General features: G+C 34.9%; 1 protein-coding gene and 1 pseudogene across 1 annotated transcript; one reads left to right on the top strand and one right to left on the bottom strand.

Moving 5' to 3' along the window:
- Positions 1–6,396: 6,396 nt before the first annotated feature.
- Positions 6,397–7,490, top strand: LOC132033764 (putative F-box/LRR-repeat protein At5g02700). The gene is made up of 2 exons (XM_059423827.1): positions 6,397–6,942; positions 7,276–7,490. The coding sequence occupies exons 1-2, from the start codon at positions 6,397–6,399 to the stop codon at positions 7,480–7,482; spliced, it is 753 nt and encodes a 250-aa protein (XP_059279810.1). The 3' UTR covers positions 7,483–7,490.
- A 240-nt stretch (positions 7,491–7,730) lies between these two features.
- On the bottom strand, positions 7,731–12,155 carry LOC132034880 (signal recognition particle subunit SRP54 1-like; annotated as a pseudogene).
- Between the last annotated feature and the right edge of the window lie 7,753 nt (positions 12,156–19,908).

The raw sequence follows: 19,908 nt of genomic DNA, 5'->3' as shown, positions 1-19,908 counted from the left end.
TACAACTTGAAAACAAAATGCAAAGTTACATGTTTCAACTTAAAGCTAAACACAAATTCGAAGTGGAATACAAATGATCTAACTACCCAAAACAAATACAATCAAAGAGAGGGTGCGACGGAATTAGATAGTTAGGGAGTGGGGCGCCTAAATATTTAAGCCTAAAGGATCATCCCCTACGACATAAATAACTTCGCAACCTAAGTATAATGGTTGCTCATATTGTCGAGCGGGCACATACCATCATCTTTGGCTACACAATTATTAGGTCGATTAAGATTATTTAATCTTAAGAGCACTTCTAAGAGTGTGAGCCTAATCGTGTCCTAGATATGCCTACTCCCTCCAACTCCTCATTGCACTTTCTATATGGATTGACTTTACTAGTCGAAGAAAAAAAAGAGACTACAAGAGTGAGCAAACAAAACATGTAATGACTTTGAAACAGTTAGCATAAAAGAAAAGAACCCAAGTCAAAAAATTTAACCCTCACTTGAAAGAGTCATGGAAAAACTTTTGATATAGGATAGGGTTCGAAAATTATAACTTTATAGTGAGTACTCAGTGGGTGTGGAATGGAGCATAGAATATCTTATATTGGGCTAAGTAGGTTGTGTTTGGAGGACGGTGTCAAGCCCTCAGTTTATTTTGATAATAAAAATAACTATTGGCTTTACTTGACTTAAGATCAAATTAATCATTTCTTTGTATATGTAAATATGATTTCAAGAAAATTGAGGATTTTATGTCGAATTACACTAACATTAATTAGTTTGACCTGTCTTACCGAATCAAACCAAACAAATTAAAACGAAGGAGGTAATATATTAATGACCATTGTCATCATGTTTAGATATTAAGGACTAAATGAAACCAAATCTTATACATTGATTATTTGCCCTCCAAGTATGGTTTATAGTTTAAATTTCCATAAAAAAGTCAAAGTTTGGGATCATTTGCGTCTTTATTGCAGTAGGTACTTGATATATTTGTCCTTTTATGGATGGAGGTCAAGACATCAAAAAAATAAGCGCGTTGAATCCGCATGGATCCAGGCAACTCATACCCAACCCAATAAACCCATTACCAAATAAATCCATAACCTGTATCCCCATCCCTATTGGATCATGCAAAAGGAGAATAGGTATCATTCGACAGATTGATTTGAGTGCTTTAGCGTTGATCGTAAGATGATATGGTAGGACAAGAGGCACTAAATAAAGCACAATTATAGCTCAACCAGTTCACATTTGGGGCAGTAGAAAAATGAAAAAAAAAGTGTTTGATCCCCGAGATAGGTTAGGTCCCGCTAAAACAAGTCTCCCTCCACGGTCCTTGAAGTTTTTTGTTAAAAAGGTCTATCCAAACAACCTATTTGCTCAGTGCGATGTAAGGCACAACCACTTTAATTTAAAACAAAAACTGCATTCGCGGTCGGTTAAGGATTTCAGCAGTAAGATCATGTTGTTGCAAGCTTGAAGAAGTGAGTCTTGAATTTTGAATATGAAAATTGAATTTAAATCAAGTGAATATTATTGAAAAAACTTGGAGACGATAGAGGGATGAAGACTTAACGAGAGCAACGAGACATGGGGATGTTTTTGACACATTTGAGGCTATATATTATTAAGGTTCGTATGGGCATATGTGTGCTATCTGATCGACATCACGACATATTAAACAATATGCTTAATTTGGCGGGGTGACAGCCTCCCTTTGCTTACCATCGCTTTTGTTTAAGGCACATAAATACAAATTTTCAAACTGCCTTTACAAACAGCACACTAAACAAATTGATGTGGGCGGTTGCAATAGAGCATAAAGAAAAAAAGTTTCTTGCGGGGATGAAGATGATCAAGGCAGTGAAGCCGGAAGCATATGATTGGTTGAAGGCAATCGACGTTGACAAATGGTCATTACATGCATATGAGGAGATGGGGGATGCTAACAACAAACAGCTCGGAGTCATTCAATGGTTTGCTAAAATCTGCACGGGGGCTACCCGTTACTGCAATGGTGAGAATGACTTACAAGCAAGTTGTGGAGCGGTTTGTGGCTAGAACAAGACAGACCAAAGCCATATTAGCAGACGGTGGGAAATGGATGCCAAATCCTGCAAAAATGTTCGAGTGATACGTGAGGTCGCAGTATCTCTATCAACAGGAGACTTTTTAAACTTCGCCGCCACCGTTTTATCCAGGGTAATGCTATCTTCCCATAAAAAATGTTTACAATCATTCATATCATATAAACATTACAAGAAAATTAGATTTTGAAAGTAAAATATATAGATAATGTGAAAAAGATCTGAACCCTAAAAACTTGTAAAAGCACTTACTTCGGACACTTTACAATGCCAAAAACGACGATCCGGATTATCTTGGGTCCTTGATGTTCTTAATTTACAATAATAACCGCATTCACAAACATCGGGTTTTATAGCAAAGTTCGACGTTTCAGAGTTTTGAGGGGCTAAAGTATGTTGAAAGAGTGAAAATGGAGGAGCTGAAGAGTGACTTAAAAATGGTGAAGTGTTAGGGTTTATATTAACCCCTATTGCGCAGGAAATTCCTACGAAAAGGACTTATGATCAGTATTGTTAAGTCCTTTTCTTGAGAATTTCTGTAAAGCATAATATTGTAACTCTTTTTTTTAGTGGGTATTTTGGTTCAATTGCTTAGTTTTTGGGTCATTTAAGTTCTGGACTCATAGTCTTATCCCCTTTGTCCCAAAATAAGTGTCACTTTAGCAAAAAAAATTTGTTCCAAAATAAGTGCACCTTAGGAATTCAAGCCAAAAATTGGCATGTACTTCCAGCTATGTTCTTGACATTAAAGAAGTAGCCCTCTTTAATACTAAGCAATTTTTTTTTTTAAAAAAAACATCTAATAAATAGAGCCAGTTAAGTAAACTCCACATTTTATTCATTGATTTCTTAATTGACGTAGTTTTGCTAAAGTGACACTTATATTGGGATGGAGAAAGTAATAAATTTTGAAAATGAGTAATTAATATCAAGAATAAAATAAAAAAATAAAGTTTGTTTTTCTCTTGATATGATAAGATGGATAAGTAAAAGTGAAAATTTATTTTTAGTACCGTGGATAAATAAAAAGGGTAGGAGTGAATCTTTGTGTTAGTTGTTTTGTTCATCAAACATAACGCTAAAGAAGTGGGATTTAAGAGGACAGAAGCATGGGAAAACGCAACTGAAACCCAGAGAAAATCACCGGAAAAGTACTCCAGAGGTTGTTCTTGAGGGTGGTAGGGCTGATAGAGGTGGTCGGGCTAGCAGAGGTTTAGTAGATGAGCCTGACGATATAGCCCGTCAGGCTCCGTCGGCTACAGATATCCCGTCAGGCTTCTTCTTCCAGGCCGTCGACTTCACAGAGACTTGGATATACGCCAGAGATGATCCCACATTATGATCCTTGGTCATCATTTTCACAGGTGTCAGTTAGTGATCTACATATGGGAGACGGAGATGAGGACATAGACTTGAATATTATTTTTGATGACTACTTTCTTCGTCCTACAGCTAGGCCTAGGGCACTATCTGCATCTCCGGCTCCGCGGGCCGCTCGGGAGCCCTCTCACATGCCATCTCAGGAGCCCATCGACACACGTGTTTGTTTTTTCACAATAAAATAATGTATTAATTAATTATTTTATTAATCTAAACTAAATTATTTACATGTATTATAGGTTCATTCTTCTGCTCTTGTGGTTCAGTCTCCTTCGATTGAGTCATCTCCTAAGGCATCTACTGAGGCTACTCAGGTGGAGACCGCCATCGTATCCCACAGGAAGCATATTTTCACCCAGGGCCTGAAGAAGGAAAGAAAGGATGATCATGCCATAAATCATTCTGTCATTAAGAGGAGGAGAGTGGATCCTGATGATAGTGAGGGTGGTGGGGTTAGGAGGATCCTTAGGCCTTAGGAGATTGTATATTTGTAAATAAAATGTACATTTTATGTTCATATTATATATATTTTTGGGTATTTTTTTTTAATGATAATTAGTTATTTTAGTATTTATTGTCGATTAATAATAACTCGTGCGACGTCCATAATTAATTAGAACCCTATAACGACGATCTAAATGTATATGTATAACAAGTTTTCAAACTTACTTCGGAGCACTTTACAACCTCTAAAACGACGATCTAAATGTATATGTATACTTGATGTAATGAGTCGATATTATTGTACACGAAAAAAAATATTAAGTTCTATATAAAATATTTATATTCCGGTGTTTTGAAAGTGACTAATTTTCGGTCAAAGTATGGAAAAAAACTTAATTTTGAGTTTGATTTCCAAAGAATAAAGGTTGGGGCGCCGGGGACGCACTTCACGCACAGAATCTGTGCGTGAAAGGACTTCAGTGTAAAATTACACTTTGGTCCTTTTTTCGTACATAATCTGTGTGTGAAGGTTATTTAGGGGTTTTTTTTTTTAATGGGTTATTTTGGTTCTAAAAATTTATTTTTGGGTTAAAAAAATCTTGGGCTCCTATGCTGATGAATCCAAACTTAACCAATATGTACAAAAATATAAAAAAATGAAGCAAATGTTTTTCTATAGAAAGGTCCCCAAATGCACTTAAAATTAAGGAGTTCCAAATAAAGCAAATTAGGTCGCTCAAACACTTTATTTACCAACAATTTTTTTAATTTTCTTGGTGATTTGGAAAGATCAAGCAAAAAGATGAAAGAATGGACTGCAAACAACTTGAACAAATAAAAGAAATTACTAATTCTGATTTTAGATCTTACTCTGCTTCAAAAATTAAACTCATTAGGTGAGGATAGTCCATGACGAGAAAACAATCCGTTTCTTCAATTAATGTCCGACAAGGAAGCAGTGACGGGATGTGGACAGTTGATAATCACACACAAATCCAATTTCTAAATGGCTTTCCAAATACTCTTAACCACAGGTTACAAAATGGATGGATCATTTAGTTATTGTTACATTGGACTAAAAGTGACAAAATTTTAAGTATTAGGAGGACTATTAGTGCTCCACCTAATAAAACAAAGACTATTATGAGTTATAACACGAGAAAAGGACCAATAAAACAAAGACTATTATGAAAACTGGATTTTTTAAAATTAAAATATCTGGAAAAATGGTTTTTTTTTTGTCCTAAATTTTTTAGATTTTCATGATTTTATTTTTAGGATACTTTAAAAAAAGAAGAAGGAAAAAGTGTATTTTTTTTCAAAATCTGAAAAACTGGATTTTCATAAAAATCTGGAAAAAATGATTGTTTTACAAAAAGTGTGGAAAAATCATGTTTTAAAAAAATAAATCCAGAAAACTATTTTTTTTTTTAATCTAGAAGAAAATTATGGAGTATTAGTTTTGCAAATTTTACTTAAAAAAATCAGTTTCCAGATTTTAAAAATCTAAATTTTAATAAAAAATTCAATTTTCCATATTTAAAAAGTTTCACATTTGTTAATAAAAATGCAATCCTGATTTTTTTTTTTTTTTTTTAAAAGGGGCTTACCACATTTTTTTTTTTTTTAAAAATTAGTTGTTCCAGATTTTATAAAAATCCAATTTTTTCAGATTTAGAAAATCGGACTAGTAATAAAATGTCATGTGTAATTTAAATAATTTTTTTAATTTAGTGTTGACCGTCAAAGAGCATGATTGAGCCAAAAAGTTGAACTGAGGGGTATTTTTAGCAAAATAGATGGATGAAAGGTATTTTTGAACCTTTTCTAATAGTTCAAGGTCATTTTTGCCCTTTTCTGTTAAATTTTTAACAAAATATTTGGGAGTTAACTAAAAGTGCATCACTTATGTAAAGATAATGGACTATTAATGCTCCATATAAAAAAATATGTATGGTTTTATATCCAAACCAAAGATGATAATGTACTATTGTCTATTTTGGTCCTTTTCTTTATAACACAAACTTAAGCGACTATTTATTGCGGTACGTTGTCGAAAACCCTAACCTTTGTGGACGGAAAAGCATGAATTCCCGTAGTAATAGCGTTGGCGTATCGTCAAAGAAACTAAAGAAGGGAGTTGTTGACCGAATCAGTGAATTGCCGGACCCTCTTCTACTTCACATTATCTCTCTTTTGCCAACCGAAGATGCCTTCACTACACGTCTTGTCTAAAAAAGGTGGCAGTATCTTTGGACTTCAGTTGATCACTTCTTTTTCAGTTATAAACATGAACAACTCCGAAACTTCATTGCCTTTATTGATTATGCATTAGCTCATTCCACTTGTTCTAAAATTAAAATATTCACACTGGATTCACTCACCTGACCTGGTTTTTCCCGATCACCCGATGGCTTGATATCGCTGTTGAAAGAAAAGTCGAAAATGTTGTATTGTCGTCATCTGATAAATGGAAATACACCATCATGTTGCCTAAGTCTCTCTGCATTTGTTCCTCGTTGATAACATTGGTTCTGAACCATTGTAGACTTGAAAAAGGATTTGTCATAGAGTGGAAATCTCTAAACAGCCTAAAGTTGAAATACGCTAAGTTAGATGATGATGATATTGTCAACTTACTCTCTGGTTGTCCTGATTTGGAAACTCTGGAATCTTCTAATGTCGAGGGATTCAGTCGTTTGGAAATTATTTCTTCAAATTTAAAGAGACTTAAGTTCGAAGAGTATTGGTTTTCAGATGATGAAGCTTATCATTCTTTGGGAATTATTGCCCCGTATATTCGGTATCTGGAGATCTCTGGAAATCTGTATGATCTAAAGTGTAAGCTAGTAAATGTATCCTCTGTGGTCAGTGCTAAGCTTACTTTCCAAAATTGCTATACAAATTTTACTAGATCTATTTCTGGTAAGACTTATCCTGATACGCATCAAGTTATTAGGACACTCGTCCAAGATTATCTTCAAAAGTTGAGTTACGCAACTCAGTTAACAATCGGAACTTGGTTGATTGAGGTTTGTATTAAGTCAAAATAATCTTATTTGCTCTATAGTATTATTTCTAGCAAACAGTTGCAGAATATGGATTTCCTAAAGAGAATAGCATTTAGAATATAATACAACTGAGAACTTCTAAAAAGGCTAATGGTTTAAGTACAAAACTTGTGACTTTTGCAATCTTTCTGTCAACTTTTTAAAGTCGGGTATTTACTTAATCATTCAGCAGATGTGTTAGATGATCAGATTTTATATAACACTTTCGTCTATTATGGATTACTTTCTCTTTGGTTCTTTTTGGTTTCTCTATCAGACAATCATTTATTAGTTTCATTGGGATTACTGCATCAGGTCTTGTTGCAGCTTGAAGGGCTACTGCTTCCAGAATTGAAATGCAAATGTCTAACTCTTGATTTGCATATCACAAGGTTTTCTTCGAAAGGAGTAGCTATCTTGCTGCAAGCCTCACCTTATGTGGAGACACTCAACATAACTATGGCGACTATGACCGTAACTTCCTGCAATTTTAGCTCTTCTTATTGCACATTCATTTTATGAATTTTACATGCCCCCTTTGAACAGTTGTATGAAGGAGATGCAAATATTCTTTAATTATCACTAAGAAATTCTCACTAGAAAGCTTCATGTTAATATGATTAGTGCTGTTCTTCTACTGTGGTAAACAGGCTTCGAAAGGAAAAATGATTGCTGACCAACTAGTAATAGCTTTTTTTTTTTCCAGCAAAATCATAGCATGTTTCATTCTGAATTAACTAAATTCACCACATGCATGTGATCCAAAAATTTCGAAGATAGGGAATGACAAAGATGTGGTTATGTGTTTTTTCCACCGACTATGGATTGATAACTTAACTAGCCTTTACAGTTACCCCGTAAAGTGTACTTTGATTGTGATCACATTATTACTCTCCACCACCAAACATACCCATCATGTTCTTGGGGGAATCCATTTGCTTCATTAAGTTCTGTAAACCACCCATGCCACCTATTTGCTTCAACATCTGATGGGGAAGGACTTTGCTCATGTTTTGTGCATTCATGTTTCTTGACAAGGAACTCATATCTCCCTTTGGAATCTTAAGACCCTTCATCTTGCTGAATATCTTGGCAAGTCGTTTGTATTCTTCCAACATCTCCATCACCTCATGCACTAGGCGGCCAGATCTCCTAGCTATACGCGTGAATTGAGATTCAGTCGTAATCTTTTGGGTTGGTACTGTCCAATTTTTCATCAGTCATGGAGTCCATCATTGTCATATACCGTCTAAATTCTGCCTGACTTTCCTTTTCACGACCTTGTGGCATCATCTCGGCACTAAATCCTCGAAGCCTTGAGAAGACCTGCCCAAGGGGACTCATTTTAAGCATGTTTTGAAATTGCTCGTACATGATCCTCAAGGTAAAATGTCCTGATGATAAATTCTGAAGAATCTCAGGCTGTTGATCCATTGGGACTACATCCTGTATCGTGTTCACCAATCCAGACAAGTCACCCATGCCTAAAAAACGGTTGACAAATGGTTTAACATCAAAAACTTCAAACTCGTCCATGTATTCACCAGTTCCAATAAATATGACTGGACTTTTAGTTGCAGCAATAGCACTTAGGGCACCACCTCCTTTTGCATGGCCATCCATCTAAGTAACAATCACTGCTCCAACCACAACACTTTGTCGAAATGCTTGAGCTTTATCAAACCAAACATCCAATACTACTATCCACAACAAATATCACGAGATCCGGTTTCGTTGCTTCAGACACTTGTCGCATTTCTTCAAAAAGAGCTGCTTCTTGTTTGTGGCGCCCGCAATTATTAGATCACAATTTTCCTTCTTAAATGTTTCTGCACCGTCCACAGCTATTTTCACTGGGTCCGATTCTGTATAGCTGCAGGTTCATTGGTTTACCTAGTCCATTCCCCTGTAACTAGTTATATTTCTTTTACGGAAAAGGCTTAAATATGCCATCGAACTATCGGAAATGACTCATTTATGCCACTCGTCAATAGTTTGGCTCATTTATGCCATCGAACTATCCGAAATGGCTCATTTATGTCACTCATCAATAGTTTGGCTCATTTATGCCGTCGCCGTTACCAAAATGACTCATTCATGTCATTTTTCATTAATGCTGGTTTTACAATACCAGATATCACACGTGACCTCCAACTAGATTATGGTTGTGGGTGGGTCGGGTGTATGGATCGAATGTTTTATTAATTTGAGATTTAAAATTGGGCTGATTTAATTAAACGACGTAGACCTCTAATTGGAGGCCACATGTCATATCTGGTATTATAAAACCGGCGTTAATGAAAAATGACATGGATGAGTGATTTTGGTAACGGCGATGGCGTAAATGAGCCAAACTATTGATGAGTGGCATAAATGAGCCATTTTCGATAGTTCGATAGCATAAATGAGCCAAACTATTGATGAGTAGCATAAATGAGCCATTTCTGATAGTTCGATGGTATATTTGAGCCTTTTCCGTATTTTATTCCTTTTCTTGCTTAGTTTTGGAGGAATACAACAGTACCAACTTCTCAAAACAGAGGGGGAAAAAAAAGGATTGCTGACCAACTCAGCAGCTTTCATTCTTAGCTTTTCAAGAGAGGAAACCGTTAAAGATTGGTCGGTCCAAAAATTGTTAGATTGGTCGGTCCAAAAATTGTTCTTTACCAGACATTTCTGCTATTTAATCATTGGTTTGTGAATTTGTGCAATACAAGTTTCATTTGACTGAAGACCTGCTTTTCCAGTTCAAAAAAAAGTTCCATTCGATTGTAGACCTGCTTTTGATCCCGACTATATTCTGTCTCCAGTTGGATAATGATCCATGCAGCTTTGAGTTGGGATATTTGACCGGAGGAAATGATACTCATTTGCTGTCGAGCTTCAGGTTTCCCAGCCTCAAGAATGTTAAGATTGTCAACTCCTTAGGGGTGTGTTTGGAAGATCATTTCAATCAAGGCTATGACAAGCTTTTCAAACTTTCAGAATATCTGTTAAACAATGCGACTGTTTTGGAGAAGTTCGTTATTGTATCAAAGACAAGAGAGTGCAGGAGATGTTCAATGAACTGTGGGTCCCGATATTTTTCTCGATTGGCTGAGAAATTGTTGGGTTGCCCAAGATTCTCCACTAATTCTGTGATTATCGTTGAGGAGTGAGCTTTCCATGACTAACTGCAAAACAATTTGCCGTGTCAGGATGCGGTATATATCGTCTTATGTTGAGTTTTTGATAAACTGCTCATGTAATCATCAAACTTTTTTGGTCCAATTACTGCTAATTTTACTTTTTGACTTACTGTTGTGTGACATACCAAAATGTTATGGTATCTTGCTTTTTAGATGTTGTACATGTGCATTGAGATTTCTTGCAGCTCTTGTTTTCTTGGACATATTAAGATGAGCAGATAAGCAACATCATTTAATGATAATTAGCGTCATGAAATTTTCTGTTCTGCGTACCTTGCTATGTCAATATCATCAAGATCTAAGATTGTTAATCGGTTCCCTTTTGGGCTTTTTTCTTGAAAGAAAGGGGTAATAATAGCAGAGAGTAGAGATATGGAAACTGTGATAGGAGGCGTAACCTGCAATGGTCACAGGACTTTGCATTTGCCATTTATTTTCAGAAAAGGTGTATTTGTCGGGTTTTGTGGTGGTGTGAATGGGAAATGAAAGGACGTATAAATACTTGTTTCGAACACAGTGGTTAACAGTAGTGACATTGAGAAAGCACATGGAAAGACCGCATGGCCAAACAATTAAAAGAAAATTACGTAGATGAAATATTTGAAGAGTATATCATGAACCCACTAATGAATTAGTAATGCTATAGATGACCAGTAAGTTTTAATGTTTTCATGTGCTGGTAGTTACTAGTACCATCATGTTGCTAAACTTGATCTAAAATTTTATTTGGTTTATCTCAGTAGAAGTGGATCGGAAATAAAATTAAAGGACTGTCTTTCATAATTAAGACTTTCCATGAGATCATCAATGAATTTGTTTTTTAGTGGCATGATTCATTGCTTACCTCTGCTAGTTGTTTGTCTTGATTTTCTTAATATATTTGAATTTTTCTTTTACTTTAAGAACGGAAAAAATATTTATCATAATTAGTTTTTGTTTTTCCTAAAAAAGAAAATATAAATCTCTTCCATATATATTTAGCTAATCTGTTCTACGACTAAAAGGGTTTTGCACTTCTTGTTAAGTGGTAGTTCATTGCTTGTAATGCTGGAATTGGTAATGTATTAATTAGTAATGCAAGGATTAATAATGTTGGAATTATTTCTTATTAAGTGTTAGTTCATCGCACTAAAATTGGATGTATAAATTCATTTTTTAAAGCTAAAAACCAGTGAGTTTACTGTTATCCCATTGGAGGTTTAATGTTCACGGTCTTCTAGGAAAAAGACAATGATGCGTCGTTCTGGATGCTTTATTCATGTATATAGTTATCTTATGTTGCTAGGGGTCGTTTGGTTTGAATACAAATTATAGAAGGATAGAACAAATGCAGGGATATGGTGTTCGTAAGAGTTACTTCTTATTGGATGTTTGGCTTAATATCAAAAATTAATAAAGTACAGTGTATGATTCTAATATGTGTTCACTTTTAAATAAGAAAATAAAAGTAAGTTTGCGTTTAGGAAAGACACTTCTGTCATTTTATTAGTTTAATCCATATATTATTAATATACTAGTAAATTTGCCCGCGCTTCGCGCGGTGTATTGATCAAAATTATAGCGTGAAAGGAATTTCTAAAGCTAAGAGAGGGAGGAGGAAAGTATAAATTATCGATTACATAATAACGTTTGTACTAAAGAGCTCTTTTGTACATCCTGGCTTTTGTTATTTTCAACAGATCTGGAGGAACTAAATTTTCTTCTAAACCAGCCTCATCACTCCAAAATCCGAACTCTGCAACTTTCTTCTGTTAGTATGATGAAACAATCCAATGGATTGAATCATCTGAAATTGTCACAAAATCCATTAAAAATTATTTTCAAGAAGTCAAAAACTCATAACAACATATTCTTTGAGTGATTTGCATGCCTGGAGAGAAGACATTTCACGTTGAAGTCCATTCCCGAATTCAGATAACTTCTTTGAGATAAACTGCATGAAAGTATACATGTACAGAATTTAGCTATTTTGCTAATGTTTACCTCCCAATCAGTTGGAACATGCATTGCAACTTAAGATTAATAACTAAGAAATTGAAAATAGTTTAAATATTACTGCATCTGTTTCAATTTGTTTTGTCTTACTTTCCTTTTTAGTCCGTTTAAAAACGAATGTCTCTTTCCTTTTTGGGCAATGCTCTAATTCCAACTTTCCACGTGGCATGTTCAAGACCATAAGTTTCAAGAGAATTTTGATTCATGCTAAATATCTTTAATTTAAGACTACAAGATTCAAAAGTCTTCTTTAAACTCTGCGGCAAATCAAAACCAGACAAACAAATTGAAACGGATGGGGAAGTTCTTTTTTTTTTTTTTTTTTTTTGGTTGTGACAAAGCACATCAAACAGATATTTCCCTGGAAACTCGACACTAATTGCGAAGCCAAGTTTTGCGTATTCTAAAACAAAGCAGCCTAAGTAACTTATCTCAACTCGGCGGTGGAAGGATTGCACATAGTTAATAGCCTCAGCAATCTTCACAGCTTTTCCAATCACCTAGTAAAAATATAATATACTTAAATCTGAATTCTGTCTGTTTGCTCTTAAATCTTTGAGTCACTGCAACCAAAGTTCACTTGAAACTTCTAACTATCAAAGACTCAGGCACATGGTTTTACCAGGTCTCTTTTCTTCCTTGTATGTATGGTGAGAAGAAAGTTACAGAGGTACTAAAATCACATAGAGATATCAACATAAAGCCCCATAGATGGGAGAAACCAAATTAGAAATTTCAAGTAGTTGAAGTGACTATAAAAGACAAATCATTTGAGAGTGGGTTGAAATAACACAGAAATGTTTCTTCAAAGAGTAACTGAGTCTTGAATAACATTTATGTGCTATCATAGACAGGTTTGACCACTTTGATGGAAACATCTTGGTTCCAGTTTCAATTTATCTGGTATGAAAATCTGTTTTTATAGCGTTAACAACATTGGGTGTCAACTTTCTTCCAGGGAGCTAGCTTCTTCTTCAGTTCCAGGCGTAAGTGCTCTGCACAGTACAAAACAGGCATCAGAAAATAGCTCTCTTTGCATCAGTCTAAGGGCTTCTTTCTTAGATTAATGGTCGGAAAGAAAATCCATGTGTATCAACAAAGGTCTAACAGTTTCATCGTGTGTTTGCACATCATTCTCTAAGTGAAATCAATGTTCACAAACCTCTATGTGGTATGCCCGCATTAATTAAGGAGATGAATATTTTATCCATTTAGTACGCCACCCAGAGTTATCAACACAAGTTAGAAAAAAATAGATTGCAAGTCAGATCAGTATAGTGAGCTAATAATAGATGACATCAAATGGATAACGATTAGACAGAGAGAGATATGTCATTTAACATTCTAAACTTGAAGCAAGTGATTGAACTGCAAATCTTTCAGCATCTTGCCTAGCTTTATCAGTTTTGGCTATACCACGTTCAAGTACAAAATCTTAATTTGACTTTATCTTCCTTCCCTAAAATCCATATTCAACCTCTTTTTTTTTTTCATTTTCCATGGGTTGAAAGTTGCATTTTAATTTGAGTTTCCATTGCAGGTAAGTACATTAGAGAGGAGTGGATAAACTCAATCATTATTCATTCAGCCTCATCGTCTAAGCTGGTTATAAGCTTTTGCTTATGATTTTTAGACTTGAAATGAGAAGTATGTCTCCATACGGGATCTTCCAGCGATAGAAAATTCAGTTTCCTGATCATTCCTATCGAATAAACTATGCTTTTCTATGGCCAAAAAGTGCTTCCTTGTGAAAGCAGCTTTCGACTCTTTGCGTTATTCGATTTCTTCGAAGTGCGCCTGACTGGGATGTGCTGTAATCCTGTGGAGCAGTTTATGGTATTGTCCTTCCGCACCTTAATAATCATATCATACTAAAACAAACCTTCTTTCAGAGTAACATACACGGAAACATACATACACAACCAATCAAAGTTATATGCCCTTTCTAAAAAAAAATTGAGAATGAACTGATGTAATATTTTCTATGGCCATCTTTTCCCTAGAAATTAAAAATTTGCTTAACTTAAACACGTGACACAGCTACCATATTCGAGAAATTTTGGTAGGGATATAGTAGCTCCATGGTTGGCTACCTGAACTTTTACCTTATTGGTGAAGGTTCGAATCCCCATCTGTAATCCCTTCCCCCATTTCCCCTTCCCCTACCCCTTATGTAATAAAACAATTTTAAAAAAAAAAAATCGAGAAATTTTGAGAATTAAATGCTTTGGTCTTTTTTATGGCCATATTTGCCTAAAAATTAATCTTTGAATAACTAACCTATGTAACACAAGTGCCCATTTGGAGAATCTAGGGAACAAACTGTTCTAATCTTTTTATATCATCATATTCACACCCTAAAAACCAAAACTTTGCTTAACGAACCCACATCACCCAAGAACCTATTTCGATAATTTGGAGTATGAACTGTCATAATTTTTTCGGCGGACACCTTAATTTGGCCTAAAATCAAATCTTTTCTTCACAAATTCATAGAAGTACCCATTTCAAGAATGCGGATAATGAATTGTTTGGTATCTCTTTCTATTGTCATGTTTTTCCTAAACATCAACCTTTGCTTCAAAACTGTTGTGATTTTTCTATGGTCATGTTTAGCTTAAAGATCAGACCAATTTCCATTATCGAGAAAATGAATTGGGTAGCCTTTCTGTACTCATTTTTGTCTTAAAAATCTAATCTTTGCGCTTAACCAACTCACTTTGCAGAATCACAAAAGCACTTAATAAATGATATCAGCTTATAAAGGGACTATATATGAACAACCGCATTTGTACTTCCTCCTATTATTTGTCAAAAACATGCTTCAAAAGATCATTCTTTTCTCCAATTGCTATCCTAATATCTCCCAGCAAAGCACAATAAAATTCACAAAATTAAGTCTTCTACTGAGTAGAAGAAATATCTCCTGGCAATGCATAATAAAATACACAAATAGAAGAAATATCTCCTGGCAACGCATAATAAAACACACAAAATTAAGTCTTCACAAGGAATAAACTGAAATAACTTACAGAAACTAATTAATCACTTCAAAGGGAGAACGGGAGTATATGTAGGTATCGTATTCGTTTCGAGGGCCTGTTGTGGCGAGCAGAGGCAGAGACGGGAATTGTATCCGATCATCGGTGTAAATCCAGTAAGCACACGTTATTTGAATTTGATGTAGCTGGTGGATTCAATTTTAATAAAGTCGTGAATTTAAATAGTAGGAGTTTTCCTTAATTTCTTTGCAACTCTACTTCGGAATTCAGAAAAATGATGATAATCAATTGTTTCCTTATTCCATTCTTAATTTCTTTACTCAAATCCTCGTGTCAAAAGGGAAACAGCCTCAATTTTTCAATTTCTGAACAACACATCACAATCATGGGAATTTCTTCGTTCAAGTATTTCATGGTTAAGATTCGCAATACCCCTTTTAACTTCTCATAATTCCAAAAAAGGATTTGGAATTGGTTCGCTAAACGTCTTCTTTTTTATTTCAAAGTCTCGTCAAGAGAAGAGTCCTTGCACTTTTTTCTTTGCCTTTTAATTTCTGGATTCGTATTTAAAAGAAAAAACCGAATTTGTCATTGGATTTAGCGTAAGTAATGGAGAGTGTGTTTGGTTAATAACATTCCGGATGGAGGAGCAACAGCTTTATGTGGCACGAGTCTAAATTAAGCGAGATAGAATGTAAAATCATAATGTATTAATATATATATATATATATATATATATATATATATATATATATATATATATATATATATATAATTGCAAGACTTAGTCAGGTGACGTGGCAGCCTCACAATTCAGGTGCTGTGCATGTTGCAGTTCAAAGGGATTTCGCTTCCAGAAATGAAATGCAAATATCTGACAGACTGACACTAGAGTTGCATATGAAAGAAGTTTAATTTGTATGGAGTAGCTGGCCTTCTGAGAGCGTCACCTTACGTGGAGACACTCAACATGGATATATCAATGGAGACACTCAACATGGATATATCAACAGAGCCTGGAACTTTCTCTCTTCTTTTTACATCCATTCATTTTATGAAGTTTAACCACCCCTCCTGAGAAATTGTTTCTCAAGGAGAATGCTAATATCTTATCAGTAAGAAGTTTGCTTTTTTTTTTTCACTGCGAAGCTTCATGTTTATATTGTTGGTATTGTTGCTTACTTTGTGGCAAATGAGCTCTTAAACGAAAAGGGTTGGGTGCCATCACTCTTTGCTTGGGTTTTGAACACCATGAATCTTTAAGATAGGATTAGTCATCATAATCTTTTTACAAATACCATTAAGATTTGTTGTTTCTGAAATTTTCTGTACAAGACACTTTTACTGTGAAATCGTTTTTGTCACTTGTGTGCTCTGTCCATTAGGCTAACGTGCATTTGGTCCTGATTATATTCTCTGTCTCCAGCTTGAAGATTCCCACTGCCACTTTGAGTGAACATATTTAGCCTAGTGTTTTAAAAGGCAGTTTCAGGGCTCGCCTTGGGGTAGGGCAATTGCAAAACGCCCTGGGGCTCACGTGCGGGACTTAGTTTCTGTGAGGCTTACGCCCTAAACACGCCTAACGCCCAACACTCGAGGCTCGCCTAACAGTTCTTACACAAATTATATGTTAAATTCCTTAATTAAAATCGTTGACCCTCATAATTCTTTAACAAATGAATAATATTTAATAGTTTTTCATCTATAGAAATAAGAAGATTGGGTTTAACTCAAATAACATGTCGTAGTATTGCATATTTACTATTTGAGAACATCGTGAGGGTGAATATCACTAAATAATTCTTTTAAAAATTATATAGCTGAATAGTACATTTTCACTTGTCATTGGTCTTTTGTCCTATGTATCAAAATTATCATATCTTATAATTTCGCGATTTGAAAGTAATTTTATTTTTATGCATGAAGGAATTACGTTTTAATTATAATACTGATAAAGTTTATTGATTATTTGCTTCTAGGGAGATAAAATGAATAGTATGATAGTAATATTGTTTTAAGAAATTGTGATTTTTTCATTGTTTGAAAGTTAAGATATTAGAGTTGATTTGCATTTCATAATAGCTTTATTTCATTGTATTGTTTATACTTGTAAAATTATGTTATACATATTAACAAGTTGTAAGTGGCGTTTAATGGATTGCTTTGATTAGTTTTTTGTGAGGATCAAGCGCGGGCGCGCACACACACTCAAACACACACACATATATATATATACACAATATTTACAAATTTTTAATGTAATTTTACCTATTTAAAAAATATTTTTTATAATTATATTATTTTATAAAATACTAAAAATTAAATACCCATGTGGCTTACGCCCCGTGCCTTGGGGCTTGCACCTCGCTGAGGCATACACAAAACGCCCCCGCCTTTTAAAACACTGATTTGGCCAAAGGAGATAATATTGATTTGCAAAGTTGGATTTCAAGCTTTGAGTTTCCCAATCTCAAGAGTGTTATGATAGCCAACTCCTCCGGTGTGTGCTTGAAGGATTATTTCAATCGATTTGACAAGCTTCTCAAACTTTTAGAATTTCTGTTAAAGAATGCAACGGTTTTGGAGAAGTTCGTGATATCAAAGAGAATGAAGTGCGAGATATGTTCAATCAACTGTGTGTCCACACATTTATCTCAATTGGCTGAGAAATTGTTAGGTTGCCCAAGATCCTCCCCGAATTGTGTGATTATCTTCTAGGAGTGAGCTTTCCATGACTAGACGCAAGTAGTTTTCTATCTTAGCATACAAGAGATGTCGCCTTATATTGAGTTTTTTGATAACTGCTCATGTAATCATAAAACTTTAACTTCTCTATGCAACTAATTACTAATCTTTTGGACATACCCATATGGCTTACCAAATGTTATGATATCTTGGTTTCTTATGAACGATTTGTATGTTGCATTTTAGATGTACATATGCATTCGGATTTTTCCCAACTCTTGTTTTCCTGGACCTGATAAGATGAGTAGATAAGCCACATTTTTTATGATAATTAGCAGTATGATATGTTGTGTACGTTTTGCTACCTTGTGTTATCAATAGCATCGAGGTCTATGATTGTGTAATGGTCTCCATTTTCGCTTTTTTCTTGGAAAAGGGAGGTCTGCATTGTTTGTTTACTTCAAATAATTTTTAGCAGTTGTTATTGAGGCTTTCAGTGCCGTTGAATCATTATATTTGGCTTTAAGTCATATAAGAATGTATGATTAGATCTCTTTGTTTGATTCACCTGAAATCTCCATTCTTCAGGCAGAATTTAGATGGCAGCGACAAGGGGTTTGAAAATTTATGTAACATGTCGTGAGAAATAGTTTCTGATTTGCTATTGTTTCAATAGAGCTACTGTTCTGTTTTGTCGAACAGGATATGGACTAATTTGGTGAACTTTGCACGTGTCAGGTGGTATTGGAATCAAAGTACAATTCTGTTGGTTTTAGGTTACAACTTTCTAGTTGTTAATTCTTGACAGGTGATTTGAAGATTTTGCATTAAGCTTCATTAGTATAAATAGCCTAGCTACATTTTCTTTGTTCTCTTTGGGAGCAGCGAGTGAAAAAAAGTTCTTGTGTTACCTCTCAATCTCGACTATATTGAAACTATAGTGGTTAATTTGTTCATCTAACATGCTGACTATATTGAAACTATATTGATGAATTCAAACTTAACAGTAGGTATAAAAGCATAAAATACGAAGGAGAGTTCTAGAAAAAATTCCAGTTCCAGGTTGAGTATTTTACAGAATGTGAGGCCACAGCTACATGTTAAATGCAACAAACTGTATTATACTACAAATATAAAATATTATCAAGTCAAATGCCAGATTGTTACTTAGATGAATTGGTTTCATACAATTTTCAGGAGATAATGGACAGTGCCTGTACATTAGCCTACCATTTCTATGACATAGCATGGACCCATTGCCATTCTCTTTCTTAAAGCCACATCGAGAGCGAGTTTTAGTGTTGATTGTTAGAAAATTAAGAGGCAAAATGTACATTTTACCAGTTATTGCTTTGTATAAAGTTCTGCTCGGCTAGCTCACATAGTTGGTCTCGAGTTCAAAAAAAGAGTAGAACTGCAGTGGGTTGAAAATCAACATAAAATCTTAGCAATTAATTGTCATTTATAGACTTGGGCAAACTTGGCCCTTTTGTTGGTCCTTACTCCTTGTTGAGATTTGGCCTCACCGAGGCGGATGGAGCACTATAACTAGGGGTTAATTGAACCCCAAACTTTTGATGCGGGCTATAAATTTACTAAAATTATAATAAATAGTAGATATGAACCCATAACTTTGGAAATATAATGGTTCAATGCTAAAAAATTTAAAAGGTTGAACCTCTTAAGTTTAAATCCTAGATCCGCCTCTGGCCTCGAAGGCAGAGTGGATGGACGCAGACTCTTGGGAATTCACATGTTAATTAAGTGTCATTTATAAACTTGGGCACAGTACTAATTAATTAAGGATTCACTATTTTGGGTTTTCAATAACCTTGATTAAGATTTGACCTATTTCATTGCTAAGGAAATCATGCTGATCACACAAACATTCTCTTGATCGTAAGCTAGGGAATGAGAAAGATGTAACACATCTCATGTCTCGCATGCCAAATTTCACCGGTTGTGTTACACCTCGCACTTTCAGAGTATAAGCATGCCATGTACTTCACCGTATTAATGGAGTATCGGAGACGTCCCATGAAGTTTTGAGAGGTACAAGTCATGGGAAGTACGAAACA

The sequence above is a fragment of the Lycium ferocissimum genome, chromosome 10 (genome assembly GCF_029784015.1).
Source record: "Lycium ferocissimum isolate CSIRO_LF1 chromosome 10, AGI_CSIRO_Lferr_CH_V1, whole genome shotgun sequence".
NCBI lineage: Eukaryota > Viridiplantae > Streptophyta > Magnoliopsida > Solanales > Solanaceae > Lycium > Lycium ferocissimum.
Note: the sequence above shows the minus strand (reverse complement) of the source record. Positions and strands in the feature narration are given on the sequence as shown.

What these genes read in the sequence shown, in the direction of transcription:
- LOC132033764 (XM_059423827.1), top strand. Translation starts at nt 6,397, where the DNA reads ATGTTGCCTAAGTCTCTCTGCATTTGTTCCTCGTTGATAACATTGGTT. An exon ending in TCGGAACTTGGTTGATTGAG is followed by an intron (nt 6,943 to 7,275) that starts GTTTGTATTAAG and finishes TTACTGCATCAG; the next exon opens with GTCTTGTTGCAGCTTGAAGG.